Source organism: Epinephelus lanceolatus, chromosome 12 (genome assembly GCF_041903045.1).
Source record: "Epinephelus lanceolatus isolate andai-2023 chromosome 12, ASM4190304v1, whole genome shotgun sequence".
In the NCBI taxonomy this organism is placed as follows: Eukaryota; Metazoa; Chordata; class Actinopteri; order Perciformes; family Serranidae; genus Epinephelus; species Epinephelus lanceolatus.
This window is the reverse complement of record NC_135745.1, coordinates 18042555-18057428: the sequence shown is the minus strand read 5'-3', so window position 1 is coordinate 18057428 and position 14874 is coordinate 18042555. Positions and strand designations below refer to the sequence as shown.

Below are 14874 nucleotides of genomic sequence, written 5' to 3'. Positions count from 1 at the left end.
AACTGAATTAGCCCTCCATGTGATAGAATATGGAAACAAAAACTATACATTACAACCGTGATCAAAACAAGCAGGGGCTGACTGTTTTTTTTTGCTGAAATGTTCCTGTCTCTGCATACTCATCCGTTCCTTTAATATTCCTTACCCTTTTGATATTTCTGACTCCGTCTTTGAGCCAGTGTGGTTGTTTCTTCCCTTGATCATCGACTGACCAGTCAGGCTCAATGCCCCCATCCAGGGGAAAACCCGCCTCTGCTTGAACCAGGCTTTGATGTATCCGGGTGCAGCTAACAAGTCATTCCTCTCTGAAGTGTATTAGCTGGAAACTGAGCCTTTTGATCTTTCTCTTCTTTAATTTAACCTTGTTTGTAGCTGTGGGGCTTTGTCTGAGAGCAGAGAGCATTTAATGGCATAATTGACAGTGGTTGGTTTAATCTGTGTTGAGAGTTAAACTCTGGTGCTTTACTGCACCAGGACATTTCACATATTTAAATGTCGACCTATGGACTGAGACACTGAGATGCAGTACTGCTCAGTTTATATAGTTTTGTGCGCACTTTGCTGCATTTGGACGATGATCATCTTTCCACAACTTATCATGAATACAGAAGCACTGCCAAATTTTCTAATGATGGATGGATGATCAGGACTCTTTGAAAGAATTGATTAAGTTGGCACACGCTCAGCACTTACTGATTATGTGCCAACTTACTTACTCTAACTACATGAGCATGCAATCAATTATTGTATATATAATATATGTATATATATATATAAATATGTATAATACGGTAAAATCAATACCATGGATAGAAAACTCACTCATCGACTCCTGCAGTTGAGCCTGTGCATCATGTCAGGATATTCAAGGTAAAAATAACAGCTGTTAGTTTGATAAATAATAAATTCACAGATTTTTTTAGGGTTTTTTTCTCATTCTTTATGCATTATTTCACATCTTGTCTCTGTCTTGTTGTTGTCTCCTGTTCAGACTATCCACAATAGGTTTCACACATAGCCAGTAACATTCTGACAGTGTTAACATCAGTCCACACCCTTCAGAGCTAATTTAAAACTGTTAGAGAGTTCAGCTCAGTGAATAAAAACAGTCCCTCTGCAGAGACATGCCACCAGCAAATCAACACATGCTAGGCACTTGATTGTATGAAAATGATGCTTTGAAGCGTTTGCTCCTGCCCTCAGTGGGCCTGGCCTGGGTCCTGATGAGTGACAGGATGAGAGTCACCAGTCAGACTGGCTGAAAACCAACATGGAGAGGATTCTGCTCACAGCACACTGAGCTAAAAACAGAGGGTCAGACAAGGGTTGAAATATGTGGGCGATGAGTGTCATTGAATCATGAGTATAGGTGTCAGACATGAAGTAAACACTGACATACACCAATGCTTTGTGTTATAATGAAAGAAAGTGGTTACAGCCTTGAGAGATTGTCATGCTCATTGTAAAAAGAATAAAATGCAGACTGATGAAACAATATTTAAAGGGACAGTTTAACCCAGAATCAAAAATACATATTTTTCCCCCTACCTGTAGTGCTGTTTATCAGCCTAGATTGTTTTGGCGTGAGTTATGTGTTAGACATATTGGCCGTAGAGATGTCTGCCTTCTCTTGAGAATAATGGATCTAGATGGCACTCAGCTTGTGGTGCTCAAAGCGCCAAAAAAAACTCATTTCATTTTTCAAAAATCATGACCCGGTTACTCAAGATAATCTACAGACCTTTTTCGTAGCTGCTTGAGAGTCACTTAAAGAAATCCTCAGATATTTTATGGAAACATTGTAAAAAAGAAACCACGTACACATCCCCGTCCCTCTAAGGGAGGACAACATCCAGACTGTTTAATAACATTTCTGCTGGTATGTCCCCCATGACTCCACTTTGCTAATAGTTTACTTCATGTCTGAAATAAAGCTGCTCCACACAAAGAGGCATTGATGACACAGGGTCGCAGTACTGCAAGACCTTGCAGAGAGCAACATCTCTAATTCAAATACCGGGATTAGTCCGAGGGAGAGAACACATATCTGGACCATCTGGCCACAGAGGTAAGAAAATATATTTGGTGATGTATGTATAAATGGTGATGATTTGTAAGGGAAAATGCTGTTTATTAGCCTTAACTAATGCTGTGTTTTCTTGTGTTTAAAGAAACTGTGTAGAAAATGTTTGTCAAGTAAACTTTAACATTTAGAATTACTTCTTAAAATGCCATGAAATCCTTTTCTGCTTTCCAGCAGTTGCGTCTTCTTATATATTGTTATGTCTGCTTATATATTGGTTATTTGATGGCGTTTCAACACAAACTGTATCTGATTTAATTTTTATGTTATGGTGGATCAACTCCTGCAGGTACTGAAGGGCGCCCCAACCATGAAGTTACCTTTTGTTTTGGGTTTTGCCTTCATCCTCCCGCTCATCAGGGCTCAGGTGCCTCATTGGGGACCTTGTCCAGAGCCAGCTGTTCAGCCAGCGTTCAACCTTAGACAGGTACGAGCTACTTTGTACAGAAATTGATAAATAAATTGGCAGAGCAATGCCCAGTTATGTCCCATGGTTGTGTGTAGATGACATAAACAGCTGTCTTTTTTGTCTTGTACCATATCAAAAGATTAGAGAAGAATACAAAATTTATTTTTCAGCTTGAGTGTCTGATTTTGTGATGGGTCAAAAATGTATAGCACATAGTGTTTGATTTGTATTCTATTAAAAGTAGCCATTGATTAAACTTTAGCCTAAATAGCAAGTATAAGTATATAGTAATAGCAAATGGTAATTCAAAGTAGGGTGAAGCATGTGGCACTTGTAAGCAGTATATAAACTTGCAATAAAAGGTTTACAACACATTGTAATGTAGTAGTAAATAGAGCATTTATGTATCCGGTTGCCAACAACCTGGTCTCACTCCCAACTAATCAAATGCCGATGCTCAGTCATTGGCCCTGAGCATCAGATACCAATGCATCAGGGCACCCTTTAGCAGCAGCATGAGATGCACTGGGTGTCAGCTCTAAGCAACCGCCGCAATGAGCAAGACAGTCTGCGTATGGTGGTTGGGAGGTGAGGTGGATGGGTTAAACAAATTCTGGACTTTCACCTGGGAGCCTGCTGTATATGTCCCATGCAAAACCAAAAGTCAAGTAATTTAAATAGCAACATAGTGTGCTAGTATGTGTAGCACCCTATAGTGATGTAAATAGAGTAGACTGTAGAAATAATCGACACAGCCACTGCAACGTCACCCACAGGTTTGTAGACTCCAGTTTTTAAGCCTTGAGTTCGTCATTTCAGCCATCTTGTTTCTTTTTTTGTTCTGTTTTGTTTGTTTTTTGGAGTCAGAAGTGATCATATTTGGTTGATAGGCTGGCACTGTGAAGGAGCGAGGGGTAGCCCTGCCTTTGATTATGTGTAACTATAACTATAACAAGCAAATTATATAAAAATTCACCCCTGTACAGTTGTCTTGAAGAAGGTAACTACTTATAGAAACAAAAATGTTTTTTTGTACCAGGTTGTAAACATGTTTATTTCTGCTGTAGAACTGAGAATTTTTACATGGAGGTCTATGAGGATTGACTGGCTTTTGGAGCCAGCCTCAAGTGGCCATTAGAGGAACTGCAGTTTCTGGCACTTCTGCGTTGACTTTATTGTCCATCCTTGGAGGTTGCCACTTGGTAAACTGACATGCCAGTTTACCAAGAGCATCTGGAACACTGGAAGCTTACTTTGAGTGTCATAGTTTGACATGTAGGGCCATTGACCAAGCGATGGTATGTGAGGAGTTGGGAGTGAGAATGTATTGTTGCCAACAACTAAAGCTCCTCCTGTGGACATCCAAAAAAATATGCTGGTGTATAAACAAATACCAAATGACAATATGGTAAAACATAGTCATAGTAATATAAAATGTTAAAACTGTTGACAAATATCGTACATTAATAACCACCTAAAATGCCCTTATATCTGCTTACTCCTACATTTTAGTGTACCATCAAAATAGTGTTACTTTATTGTTATTATTGATTCATTCATGTGTAAGTAGCATTTCACTGATGCAGTTGGTCCAGGTGGAGCTAATTTGAAGTACTGTATGTACTGGTGGGTTGTTCACAAGAAACAAACCTGCTAGTATGTAAAGCTGGTGAATAAATGTTGTGGAGTAGACATGTTAAGTAGCATAAAATGGAAATACTTAAGAGAAGCACAGTACTTGAGTAAATGTACATCCCACCTCTGGTAAAGAATAGGTTTGATAGGACACTCACCGTACATTTACGGAATCCACTAAAACATGTAGATTTATTCATACGCTCCACTCACAGCGCTCTGAATTGTCTTTGAACTCGTGTGTGTCTTTGCCCTCACAGTTCATGGGGAGATGGTTTGAAATTGCCAAACTGCCAGCCCAGTTTGAGAAAGGCCGGTGCATCGAAACCAATTTCACTCTGACGACAGACAACTCCATTCGAGTGGTCAGCTCTGAAATACTGTGAGTCCTATCTGCAATTTTCTTTGTGCAAATGTGGAGTCAAGAGGTAATATTTGCACGGTGTGTGGTATTTCGCTTAATCCAACATGAAATTTGACTGTGTGAAATAAAACAGACAAGGAGAGCTGAGGAAAATCGTAGGGACTGGAGTCATAGAGGATCTGAAGAACCCGGCCAAGCTGGGAATAAGCTATTCCTACGGTGAGAGAGACACTGAATACATCTTTGAGAATAAATGCCACTGTTGTGTATAATTTAGAGAGTCAGTTGTTAATGTTAGTGTGTTTCTTAACATGGTCATGCCTCTTATTTTTGATCCTCATGTCGGATCAGGTGAAAACATTGTAGGTGATCTGCTTCTCCATCTTGTGTTTTTTACTCCTCATCACCACAGTCCTGCCCTACTCCCCTTACTGGATCCTGTCCACTGACTACACAAACGTGGCCCTCGTGTACTCCTGCACGGACGTCCTGAGGCTCTTCCACGTCGACTTTGCCTGGATCCTGGGCAGAACGAGAACCCTGCCAGACGCCACCATCCAGAGAGCCATGCAGATCTTTGCCAACAACAACATCGACGTGACCAGGATGATTCCCAGCAAGCAGCAGGGCTGTAACAAAACTCTCTGAGCAGAGCAAGATGACACTTCTGCTGACAGAAGGAGAAATTGAGTGGAAGATGATTTAACTCTGGTTCCACAGAAGACTAATATTTAGATGATTATGACCAGGGATGTAACGGAGGGTACACTCAACTCAGTTACTCAGTTTGTTCATGTGTGGACAGAGTTTTTCTGCTTTTTGAGACAATAACAACAGCACAAAATAACTGCATGTACATTGTAGTTTGGTGTGAGGGTGTTTTATGTATAACAGCATACCCACCTCTTTATTTAACACAACATCCCTGGTTGTAATACTGTCAGCTGAGGGTAATGTTCCGCACATGTATAGCCATTTAAGCTGTTCTTTTTGTCATAGTGAACTATTTTAGCTGTTTAATTTGCAGTATAAAGTAGACAAATCATACTGGAATCAAATGATATTAGTTAATGTTTATATCACAAGCTGGAAACATAAAGCATTCAATTAGAGTAAATAAAAGACAGTGAAACATACTTCATGTGATCATCTTTGATTCTGTGCAGCACCTCTTTAATGAAAATATTGAATGAACATCAGAGAGCAACTCAGGGTTTCTACATGCATAGATAGAGTCAGAAACAAAAACTGATTTGAAAAGATCCCTATGAAAGGTGGTTTTACTTCACCTGTAAATAAATAAAGTGCAGACTTCTATTGCTGTATTAGGTACTTTTAATGTTTACAGGTTGACATCCTAGTAATGTGAAATATTTCTCTTATATTATGACTCCCCTTTCAAGTTGATCCCTAAGTAGCTTTAGATTTTACATTTGCCAGAAATGTTTAATGTGTCATGTCAAAAAAAAAAGCAGTGTGGTTAAGAAACACATTTTGCATCAAAGGTGCAATATGCAATCATTTTAAACACGTAAGATTAGAATATGTTTTTTTTTTCTTTTGGGTTATTATAAAGATTTTATCAATCCCTTGGTAAAATTCACAAGCTACCAAGCAGTAATTTGAAAAAAAAAAAATAGCTCTACCTTTATCAGCACTTTTAAAGTGATGTATGCATTGTTGAACCAATGATCATAATTCAATAACATAATATAAATTATTTTGTAATGGGTCATTTTAAACAATGGGTTGCCCACTTTTGCTTTTGGTGCTTTATGTTTAATGCTAAAACTTTACTCCTACTGGAGAATAAAATTGATTGCCAGACTTCTGCTCGTAACAGAGTATTTCTACACTGTGGCATCATCACCTTTACTTAGGTACAAGGTCTTTATAGTACTCCTTTCATCGCTGATTTAAAGAATGATGATCAAATGTATCCATTAAAGCTTCCCTGAAAACTTGCCGCGGAACCTTTGTATCTCGACTCGACTTTCCCATCGGATTTATTTTGACGGGGCACCACATTAGCTTGGTGGTGTAGCTTCTTTAGCTAATAATTTGATGAATATTCGGCGATAAGACGCCGTGGTTTTTGATCATCGATGCCACTAAAGGATCAATCCAACTCGACCGTCGCCATGAAACCAGCGGTGGACGAGATGTTTCCTGAGGGCGCGGGGCCGTACGTTGATCTGGATGAGGTTTGTTAGCTAACTAGGTGGCAGGCTAACTATTAGCTTAGTTAGCCACGTATATAAACAGTTGGCGTTAGCTAGCTGTACCAGCCAACTTTAACTGTCCCTCTGTTATTGAACTGTTTTACAGCCTTATGGGTCTGTATTAAAGTATCTCTCCATTAACTGCTAAAAGTTACGAATAATTATTAAATTAATAACTAATTACTGGCATGCTAATATTATGTTACGCTTGCCTGTTAATTTAGTTGTAAATTAGCCGAAGTAAGCTACAGACTGTCGGGCTGACTGTATCAGGGTACAGTGTTAATCAAGCCAGATAATACATAGCCACATATTACAGTGGAAACTATTAAATCAGTTTGTAACACTAAAATATCCTCATACCCACACATTAATAGCTGTATATTTACAGTTTAAAGTACACACTATGCTTTAACATGAACCTATCACCCTGCACACTGTATATATACTGTGAGACATGTAACATAATACAAAACGTAGGCTACATGACCACTTTCTTCGTGTATATAAAATCATTTGGTACTTAACCCATTTAATAGTTTTGCACTATTTGTATTTGTTTACAATGTACAGAGCACCTGACTTATAAATAGATTTTGTGTGTTGCTATTCTCATCTGCTTTTATGAACATATTAGGTAGGCCTATATATAGACATAGAACCATAGTTATTCAGTTTGTTGTCCTTGCTTTTAGTTGTACGTCTATTTTTTTTAAACCTTCCTGTAAATTCATGTGTAAGTACATTGAGAACAACTTAAAGCTGGAGTCAAATTGCTGGTATGTTTACACATACTTGGTCACGCCGAAGGATTTTGTTGGACCTCCTGGATCTACTTAATGTTTAAAAAGTGACAAACAACTCAAGTATTCACGAGGAGCTAAATAAAATTAATGATAAACTAAACAAAGGATTAACAAGGTGTCTGCTGGTTGGGATGACAACAGGAGGATAGAGTAGCAAAATGAAAAAGTGATGATTCAAGAATAGAGTATTAGTAATCTCTGAGGGTCCAAGGACAGAGGGATGTTGTATTTTGTAAAGCCCTCTGAGGCATATTGTGATTTGTGATATTGGGCTTTATAGATATAATTGAATTGAAATTATTATTTGTACAGCCCTTTGAGGCATGTTTTGTGACTGGGCTATAATGAACTTTGATTGACTAATCTGCAAAGCACTTTGGGTTGCCTTTAGGTATGAAATGTGCTATATAAATACATTTGTCTTGCCTTGCCTCTAGAATCAAGACCATCATATAAGACTACACAGTTTACTGTCTTTGCTGGTTTATGTTTGACCACAAGTAACTTATAGTGACAAATGTATCTAAACAGACTGCTAGTAGTAGGCTGGTTTACTGGTTGTGCAGCTGGTAAGTTGCTGGCTGTGTTTCTTGGGGTTGAATTTGTGCTTCTGAGCTGCATGTTTGTTCTCTGGCAGGCTGGGGGAAGCACAGGACTGCTGATGGACCTGGCTGCCAATGAAAAGGCAGTTCACTCAGACTTCTTTAATGGTAAAGATCTCCATACACTTACAACTTGCCATGTCTTAACTTTAAACAATCACAAACTGAGATTCACAACAGCAAAACCAACAATCTACCTGAACCCTTCATAAAATGTCGTGGAAATACTGATTTATTGTTGTTATGCACTGAGTTAGTCCATATTATCTGCAGGGATTGTATATACCACTGGCCTTACATATACATTACCCTATTTAAAATAAAGTACAGCCGATTTTTAATAGGAATTTTGCTGTGTATATACTCCATCTCTGTCAGACTGACTAAATGCGGTGTTCAAACTTAATTTGATTTTAGCTAAGACTCAGTTCATCTTCGATTTGACATGGTTTTTTTGTATTTATTTGTACATGAAATAAAAGACTTGTGAGCCAAATGCTCAGATACTGCCACACTAATAGTACTAAATAATGGGTAGTGATACACAGAGCAGCATTTGAAGCAGTCCCCAAGGATACATATTTGGCTGAAATGCTGCAGACTGGCTGCGTGTCCAGCCTTTTAAATGCTTCACGTGCCTGGAGATGAAAAAGCTTCTTACTCCAGTTACTGCCTTCATCTGGGAGGAGTTTGGGGCCAGGTAGTGTGGTTTGCAGTGGTGGTTATTTTACAACACCACTAAATGTTCTGGTCTTTTTTCTGCAACATTGGTACCTCCAAACTTTGGACTTTAGGCTGCGTGGCATATTTTACACAATAGAGTCTGAATATATGTAATATTTTTTGACTACACGTGTGCGACTATCTTTCTTCACACCTGTACTTTAATCGTGGTGCGTGTTCCTCATCTCTCATGCAGTGAAGTCTGACATTTTCGTTTGGGTGGAAGTGGATGTTTTGAAATAAGTATTTGTTTGGAGAGACTTAGCAGGAGAGTGGTGTGTCACACATAATTTAAAACCCCCACTTATAAACACAAAAATAACAGAAATTACTTAGCTATTTCAAATTTTGTTGGATTTTGGCAGCCGCAGATTTTTAAAATGAAATACTCGGTCTCTGTATCTCTGACACTTTAACTGAATTTCCTAAAGGTGTCTTTACTAAAATACAGAGCCTTAACAACATCTTTAGGTTGTCTGATCCTCTCACAGGATTTTACACATAGATGCACATTAACTTTGCTGCTCAGGTAATCTGAAGTGAGGAGGAGTCAGACATCTTCAGATAGTAAAGTGTCAGTCAGAGCAGATTGAATCTATTAGCACATGATGTTATTTCCCCCTTGGGCGTCAAAACGCTGCTGTTTTCACAGCAGGAAAATCTCTTTACTGGCCCCAAAACATTCCTTGTACCTCCGCCCCCCCTTTTTACAAACTGTGTTTTATAATGTAGTGTGATCTCTTGTCCTGAGGGGCAACTACATCAAACAGCCGCGACTTCTCGCCATATGCGACACAGATTCCACACAGACTTCTCAGCTGGCGCTCTGTAGATGTGCTTTGTATGAGGCTCATTTAGAATGGCAGGCTTTATTCCCTTCTCGTCGAGATGTGTACCACTTAACTGTCTCCCGGCGCGTTGAAAGCAGCTCCCAATCCCCTGGCCTACATTTATAAAGGGATTTTAAATGTTAATTCATTTAAACAATCAGTGTCACACTGGCTCAGCTCTTTCACTGTCACTGAAGTGACAGTTTGTGCTAATTTTTGTTATTTTACTCTGAAATATTCAGGCTGCAGCGGTTCTGCAGTGAAATTACTTCTCTGTGTTGTAATTGTTTAGGTCTAGTCCTTATGTTTTAAAGGGATAGTGCACCCAAAAATGAAAATTCAGCCATTATCTACTCACCCATATGCCGATGGAGGCCCTGGTGAAGTTTTAGAGTCCTCACATCCCTTGCAGAGATCGGCGGGGGGAGCAGCTAGCACACCTAATGGCAGACGGTGTCCCAGACTAACGTCCAAGAACACAAAATTGAATACACAAAGTATCTCCATACTGCTCATCCATAGTGATCCAAGTGTGCTGCAGCCGCGACATAAAAAGTTGTTTCGAAAAACATCATATGAACTCTGTTTTTAGCCTCACTGTAGCCTGTAGCTCTGACTGCTTCTCTGTGCTCCGCGTTTATAAGGCTTTTACTTTCTAGGCTCACAGGAAACTGCAGTGTAATGAAACTGTTACTGAAAAACCTGAATGAATCACTTTGGAAATGTTTGTTAAGCATTTTAAAATACAGTACAAACATTACAGGCTCATATTTTTTCATACATTAACTACTGTCAATTGCCTGCATTGTTTATTGTATCATTTATTTTATTGTAATATATTTTCTTTTTTCATTGGTCCTGTTCAGTTAATCAGTCAATGTGTGTAGACCTTACAGAAACCCTAAACTGGACATTTGCAATAGTTGGCCAAAAGTATGTGGACACACCAGTTGACTTAGTACTCTTGCTCTGGCGCTATGGCCACCTATTTTCAATGAAGGGAAATCAAAGTGCTGCAGTGCTTACAGTGATATTTTGGATAATAATGTCCTTCCAACTTTGTAGCAACAGTTTGGGAATGGTTTTTTCCTGTTTCAATGTGGCAATGCCCCTGTGGACATTTGGGCACCCCCTTTTTTGGTCATATATATGTATAGTGTATATAAATACTGTCCAAGCATTTACAACATGACAGAAGGAAATTTGTCACCTGAGCGTAGATGTCTTCCATTGTAAGTAATGTTTTGTGTTTTTTTGTGAAGGCTTTAATTAGAGCCAAAATGTTGTTTTTCTGCCGTGTGTTGTGTGATTTTTATGTTCTGTGTGTTTGATGGCACCTTTTAAAACAGCAGTCTGCAAATTCTTGTGTGTAGTCTGCACACTGTGTACTGTATGTAGACTGCAGACTGTACCTAAACAGCATAATAGAGTGCTATTCACACATCCACACTCAAAGTGTCTGTTAACATTTTTCTTTTTACTGAGCCCTTAGATTACAAGAGATTAGCACTAAAGACAACAAGTTGAACCCGCTTCCTTCTTCATTTTTTCCCAATATGAAGGGATTAGTTGATTAAGTGATTAGTCCAACGCCAGGAAATTAACCACTGTTTAAAACGATAATCAAATAATTATTATTTTGACAAGCACAAATGCCAAAACACTCGTTCCAGCTTCTCAGTTGTTAAGGTTTGCTATAGGGATTTATGTTGGTTCTCTTTTTGCTTTTTGTTTTCTGACATTTTGCAGATTTAACAATGAATTAAAAAAAAGGGGCAGATTAATTGATAATGGAAACAAAAAAGTAATCACTTGCAATCCTAGCTTTCACTTTACAAAGAAAACACCAGGGCTGCAACTAATGATTGTTTTCATTAACTATTAATCTGCTGATTATATCCCTGGTTCCTTGTTGTGCCTAAAAATGTCAGAAAATGTTGAAAAATGCTGGTAATAATTTCCCACAGTCCAATGTGATGCATTCCAATTGCTTGTATTATTTGACTGACAGTCCAAAACACAGAGAGACTCTGTCACTTTATTATATGCTGAAGGAAAGCATACGATTCTCATATTTTCTGGAGCTGTAGCCAGCAAACGTTTGGCTTTTTTTCCCTGGAAAACTGACTGAAATTGATTAATTAGTTATCACAATAGTTGCTGATTAATCTTTTAGTTGAACGACTACTAAAGAATGTAAAAAGAGCCATATCTAAAAAGGCAAACATACAGTACAACCCACAATAGGTCTGACCAATACTTAAACATTAGGCTTCACATCAGATGCAGTACATACTGAATGGTTTAACAATTGTGACAAATGAAAGCTTATCTTTCCATAAGCTGGATCGCAGTGAGTTAAATGAAGGCTGCCTGCAGAAGCGGAGGATGTGGCACATAATCCCGTGCATGTTCATACAGTTCTGTGCTGACCTCTGACCTCACAAACTGTCAGACGCACAGGAAGGCCGCTGTGCAGACTCCTCAGCAAGTGCATTCCCAGATCCTTTTACTTTTATCACCCTGCACCTCTTCAACCCTCTCCACCTATAACACTGCTTTATGAGAGAATGTCAGAAACATTTGAAATACGGCCGGTGTTTCGTTCTCCAGCTGTTACGTAACCTTATTTTAACAATCATGTTTTTTTGTTTCCACAGATTTTGAGGATCTGTTTGACGATGATGACATCCAGTGACAGAGACGAACATGTCCTCAGAGTAATGATGGATGATATTCACACCACTTGACACCTCTTTTTTTGTGGAAAGCAAACCAACCATTTACTGTCTAATGACATACAATTTCCTTTCATAGTTGTCCTAGTTTCAGGCTTTTTTTAAAACATCCTTAAAAAGTCGTCACTGGCTCCAGATGTTGTGAAATTCTTTAGATCCCAAGGATTCCTTCATATGTGCTTAAAATTATGAGCTTGTATCGTGCTCATGTCTTCGACCGTTTCTTAACTGGATTGCAGGTTTCAGTGTGCCGGAGAACACCTGTTAGGAGCGTAATTATACTTGTGATAGGCAGAGGCTCCATATGCTGCTGCCTTTAAATATGCTGCAGATGGCATATGATGAATGACAATCTGGTAAAATGGCTTCAAGTATTTATATCACACTGTGTGATAGTCACATGTATTCTGTTTTTATCTGCAGTCTGTCCTGTTACGTCATGACTTTGCACATAGCTGTACAGTTGTTAAGGATCCACACCTGTATTTTTGTGGTCAAAAATAAACAAATAGCATTTTGTATTTATTAAAGAAGTAAGTGTGTCTGACTCCTTTTGTTCACTGTTTAATCATAATTTCTTATTTATAGAGCACTCTTCTAGGTTCTCTAAAAAATTATACATGAACAAAATAAGCTTTTAAGATTTTGAAAACTGAATTGTGAATATCTTTCTATATTTTTATTAACTCACATTTAATGTTTTGGAAACACATTGTACAAAGTCTTAAAAATCTTAAACTAATAAAATGAGTCATACAGGTTTTGTTTTTTTTTTTTAAAAAAAAAAATCAATACAATGGAACACAATTTATTACTCTAAACATCAGTTTCATTTTTCTTCATGTGCTGAGAAAAACAATCAAGCTCATTCAGGGCTTTTAATAGATTGAGTTGGAAGTTCAAATTTCAATAGCATGTAAAGAACTGCTATTAAATGGACCCTTGACATTTCTTTTTCTTTTTAAGTCCTTAAAGCTACACTTGGTACTATTACCAAAATAATTTGTTTTTCATATTTGCTGAAACGCTCACTATATTCACACAGGGCTAAATGAGACGGATAGTCTGGGGGGTAAAAGAAAATCGCATTTCCCTGCTGACTCAGTGGCCTTGTGGCATATGTATGGCCTTAAGGCCCGAACATACTCAGGCGGAACGGACTCCGCGGAAGTCCACGCGGACACAAAGCAGACGTCCGCAAGCCCTGAGCGTGCAAAGCTCAGATTTTACGACCGCGTGGACTCCGCTCTGCGCACCAGTGACTGCTCGGCATGTATTTTTCACAATGCGGGGATTTTTCATGGACATTTTTACAGGAAACTACAACGCAGAAGTGCGCTCGACTACGGAAGCCCGATTGACTGCGGACATTCCCCTGCAGAGTCCGTTCCGCTTATAGTACGCCCGAGTATGTTCGGGCCTTTACTGCAAAGCCAAGGAGTCTCGCAGCTGTCAGTAATGTCAATCACTGCTTGGGAACTGTGGCCAAACTGTCAAACTAGGCAGCGCTGATCACATGAAAATCACAAGTCTGTTACTGCATTGCCTATTCTCTCCTCAACTGTTTTTGGAAACATATTTTAGTGTACTCCTCAGCTGTAAAATGAAAAAGTTTGTGACCCAGCTGCCATGTTGGATACAGTTACACGGAAGTACCAAGCACTGCCCACCAGCTGGACCAACTTTTCTCATTTTACAGCTAAACAGTACACTAAAATATCTTTCTGAAAACATCTGAAGTGAGAAGTAGGCAATGTAGTAATAGGAGTGATTGACATCTGCGTTAAAGACTACTTGGCTCTGATTGGTTGCTGCTGCTGCACTGGCATCCGATTCGAGTGTAAGCCATTAGAGGTAGACATGATTTTTTTCAGTTTTTGTCAAACTCAACCTGTCTCACGACGGTCTAAACCCAGCGCACGTTCCCTTTTAGTGGGTAAACAATCTAATGCTTGGTGAATTCTTCTAGACAATGATAGTACATCCAATCAACGGTTGCTAACGTTAGCAGACGTGGCTAACATATGCTAAACGGACTAACAGTTAATGCTGCTCGAGAGGTCAAGAAGACAACAATGATTGTTTCAAGGTGTCTGACGGGAGGGAGGCAGGCGGACCGGACCCCTGTTTCTGCTTCGTCTTGGCCACAGTCTCATGTACTTTCAGAATATAGTGACAGTTCCAGCAAATATGACAAAGAAAAATTCATAAAAGTTTCCAACTGTAGCTTTACAGTGCTCAGAAATGTTAAGTAAACCCGAAACGATTAGTTGATTGATAGGTCGACTGGCAGGAAATCAATTGACTAACTGTTTTGATCATCATTTAACATGCTGCGTATCTCTGCTTGATGTGACCAGAAATTGATCTTTGGTTGCACACTGTTGGTTAGACAAAGAGGACATCTGAAGACATTACTCTGGACAGATTTAAAGGATAATAAAAACAACTGTTAGATGTGG

The 14874-nt window shown here is 38.9% G+C and overlaps 2 protein-coding genes across 2 annotated transcripts; both read left to right on the top strand.

Moving 5' to 3' along the window:
• The first annotated feature begins 1940 nt into the window (after nt 1–1940).
• apoda.1 (apolipoprotein Da, duplicate 1) lies at nt 1941–5627 on the top strand. The gene is made up of 5 exons (XM_033649518.2): nt 1941–2068; nt 2373–2510; nt 4388–4509; nt 4625–4710; nt 4904–5627. Exons 2-5 carry the CDS (start codon nt 2394–2396, stop codon nt 5137–5139), a joined length of 561 nt encoding a protein of 186 aa, XP_033505409.2. The 5' UTR covers nt 1941–2068; nt 2373–2393; the 3' UTR covers nt 5140–5627.
• An 859-nt stretch (nt 5628–6486) lies between these two features.
• LOC117271393 (COP9 signalosome complex subunit 9) lies at nt 6487–12945 on the top strand. Its single transcript, XM_033649519.2, has 3 exons — nt 6487–6695; nt 8157–8229; nt 12335–12945. The coding sequence occupies exons 1-3, from the start codon at nt 6597–6599 to the stop codon at nt 12370–12372; spliced, it is 210 nt and encodes a 69-aa protein (XP_033505410.1). The 5' UTR covers nt 6487–6596; the 3' UTR covers nt 12373–12945.
• Nucleotides 12946–14874: the final 1929 nt, after the last annotated feature.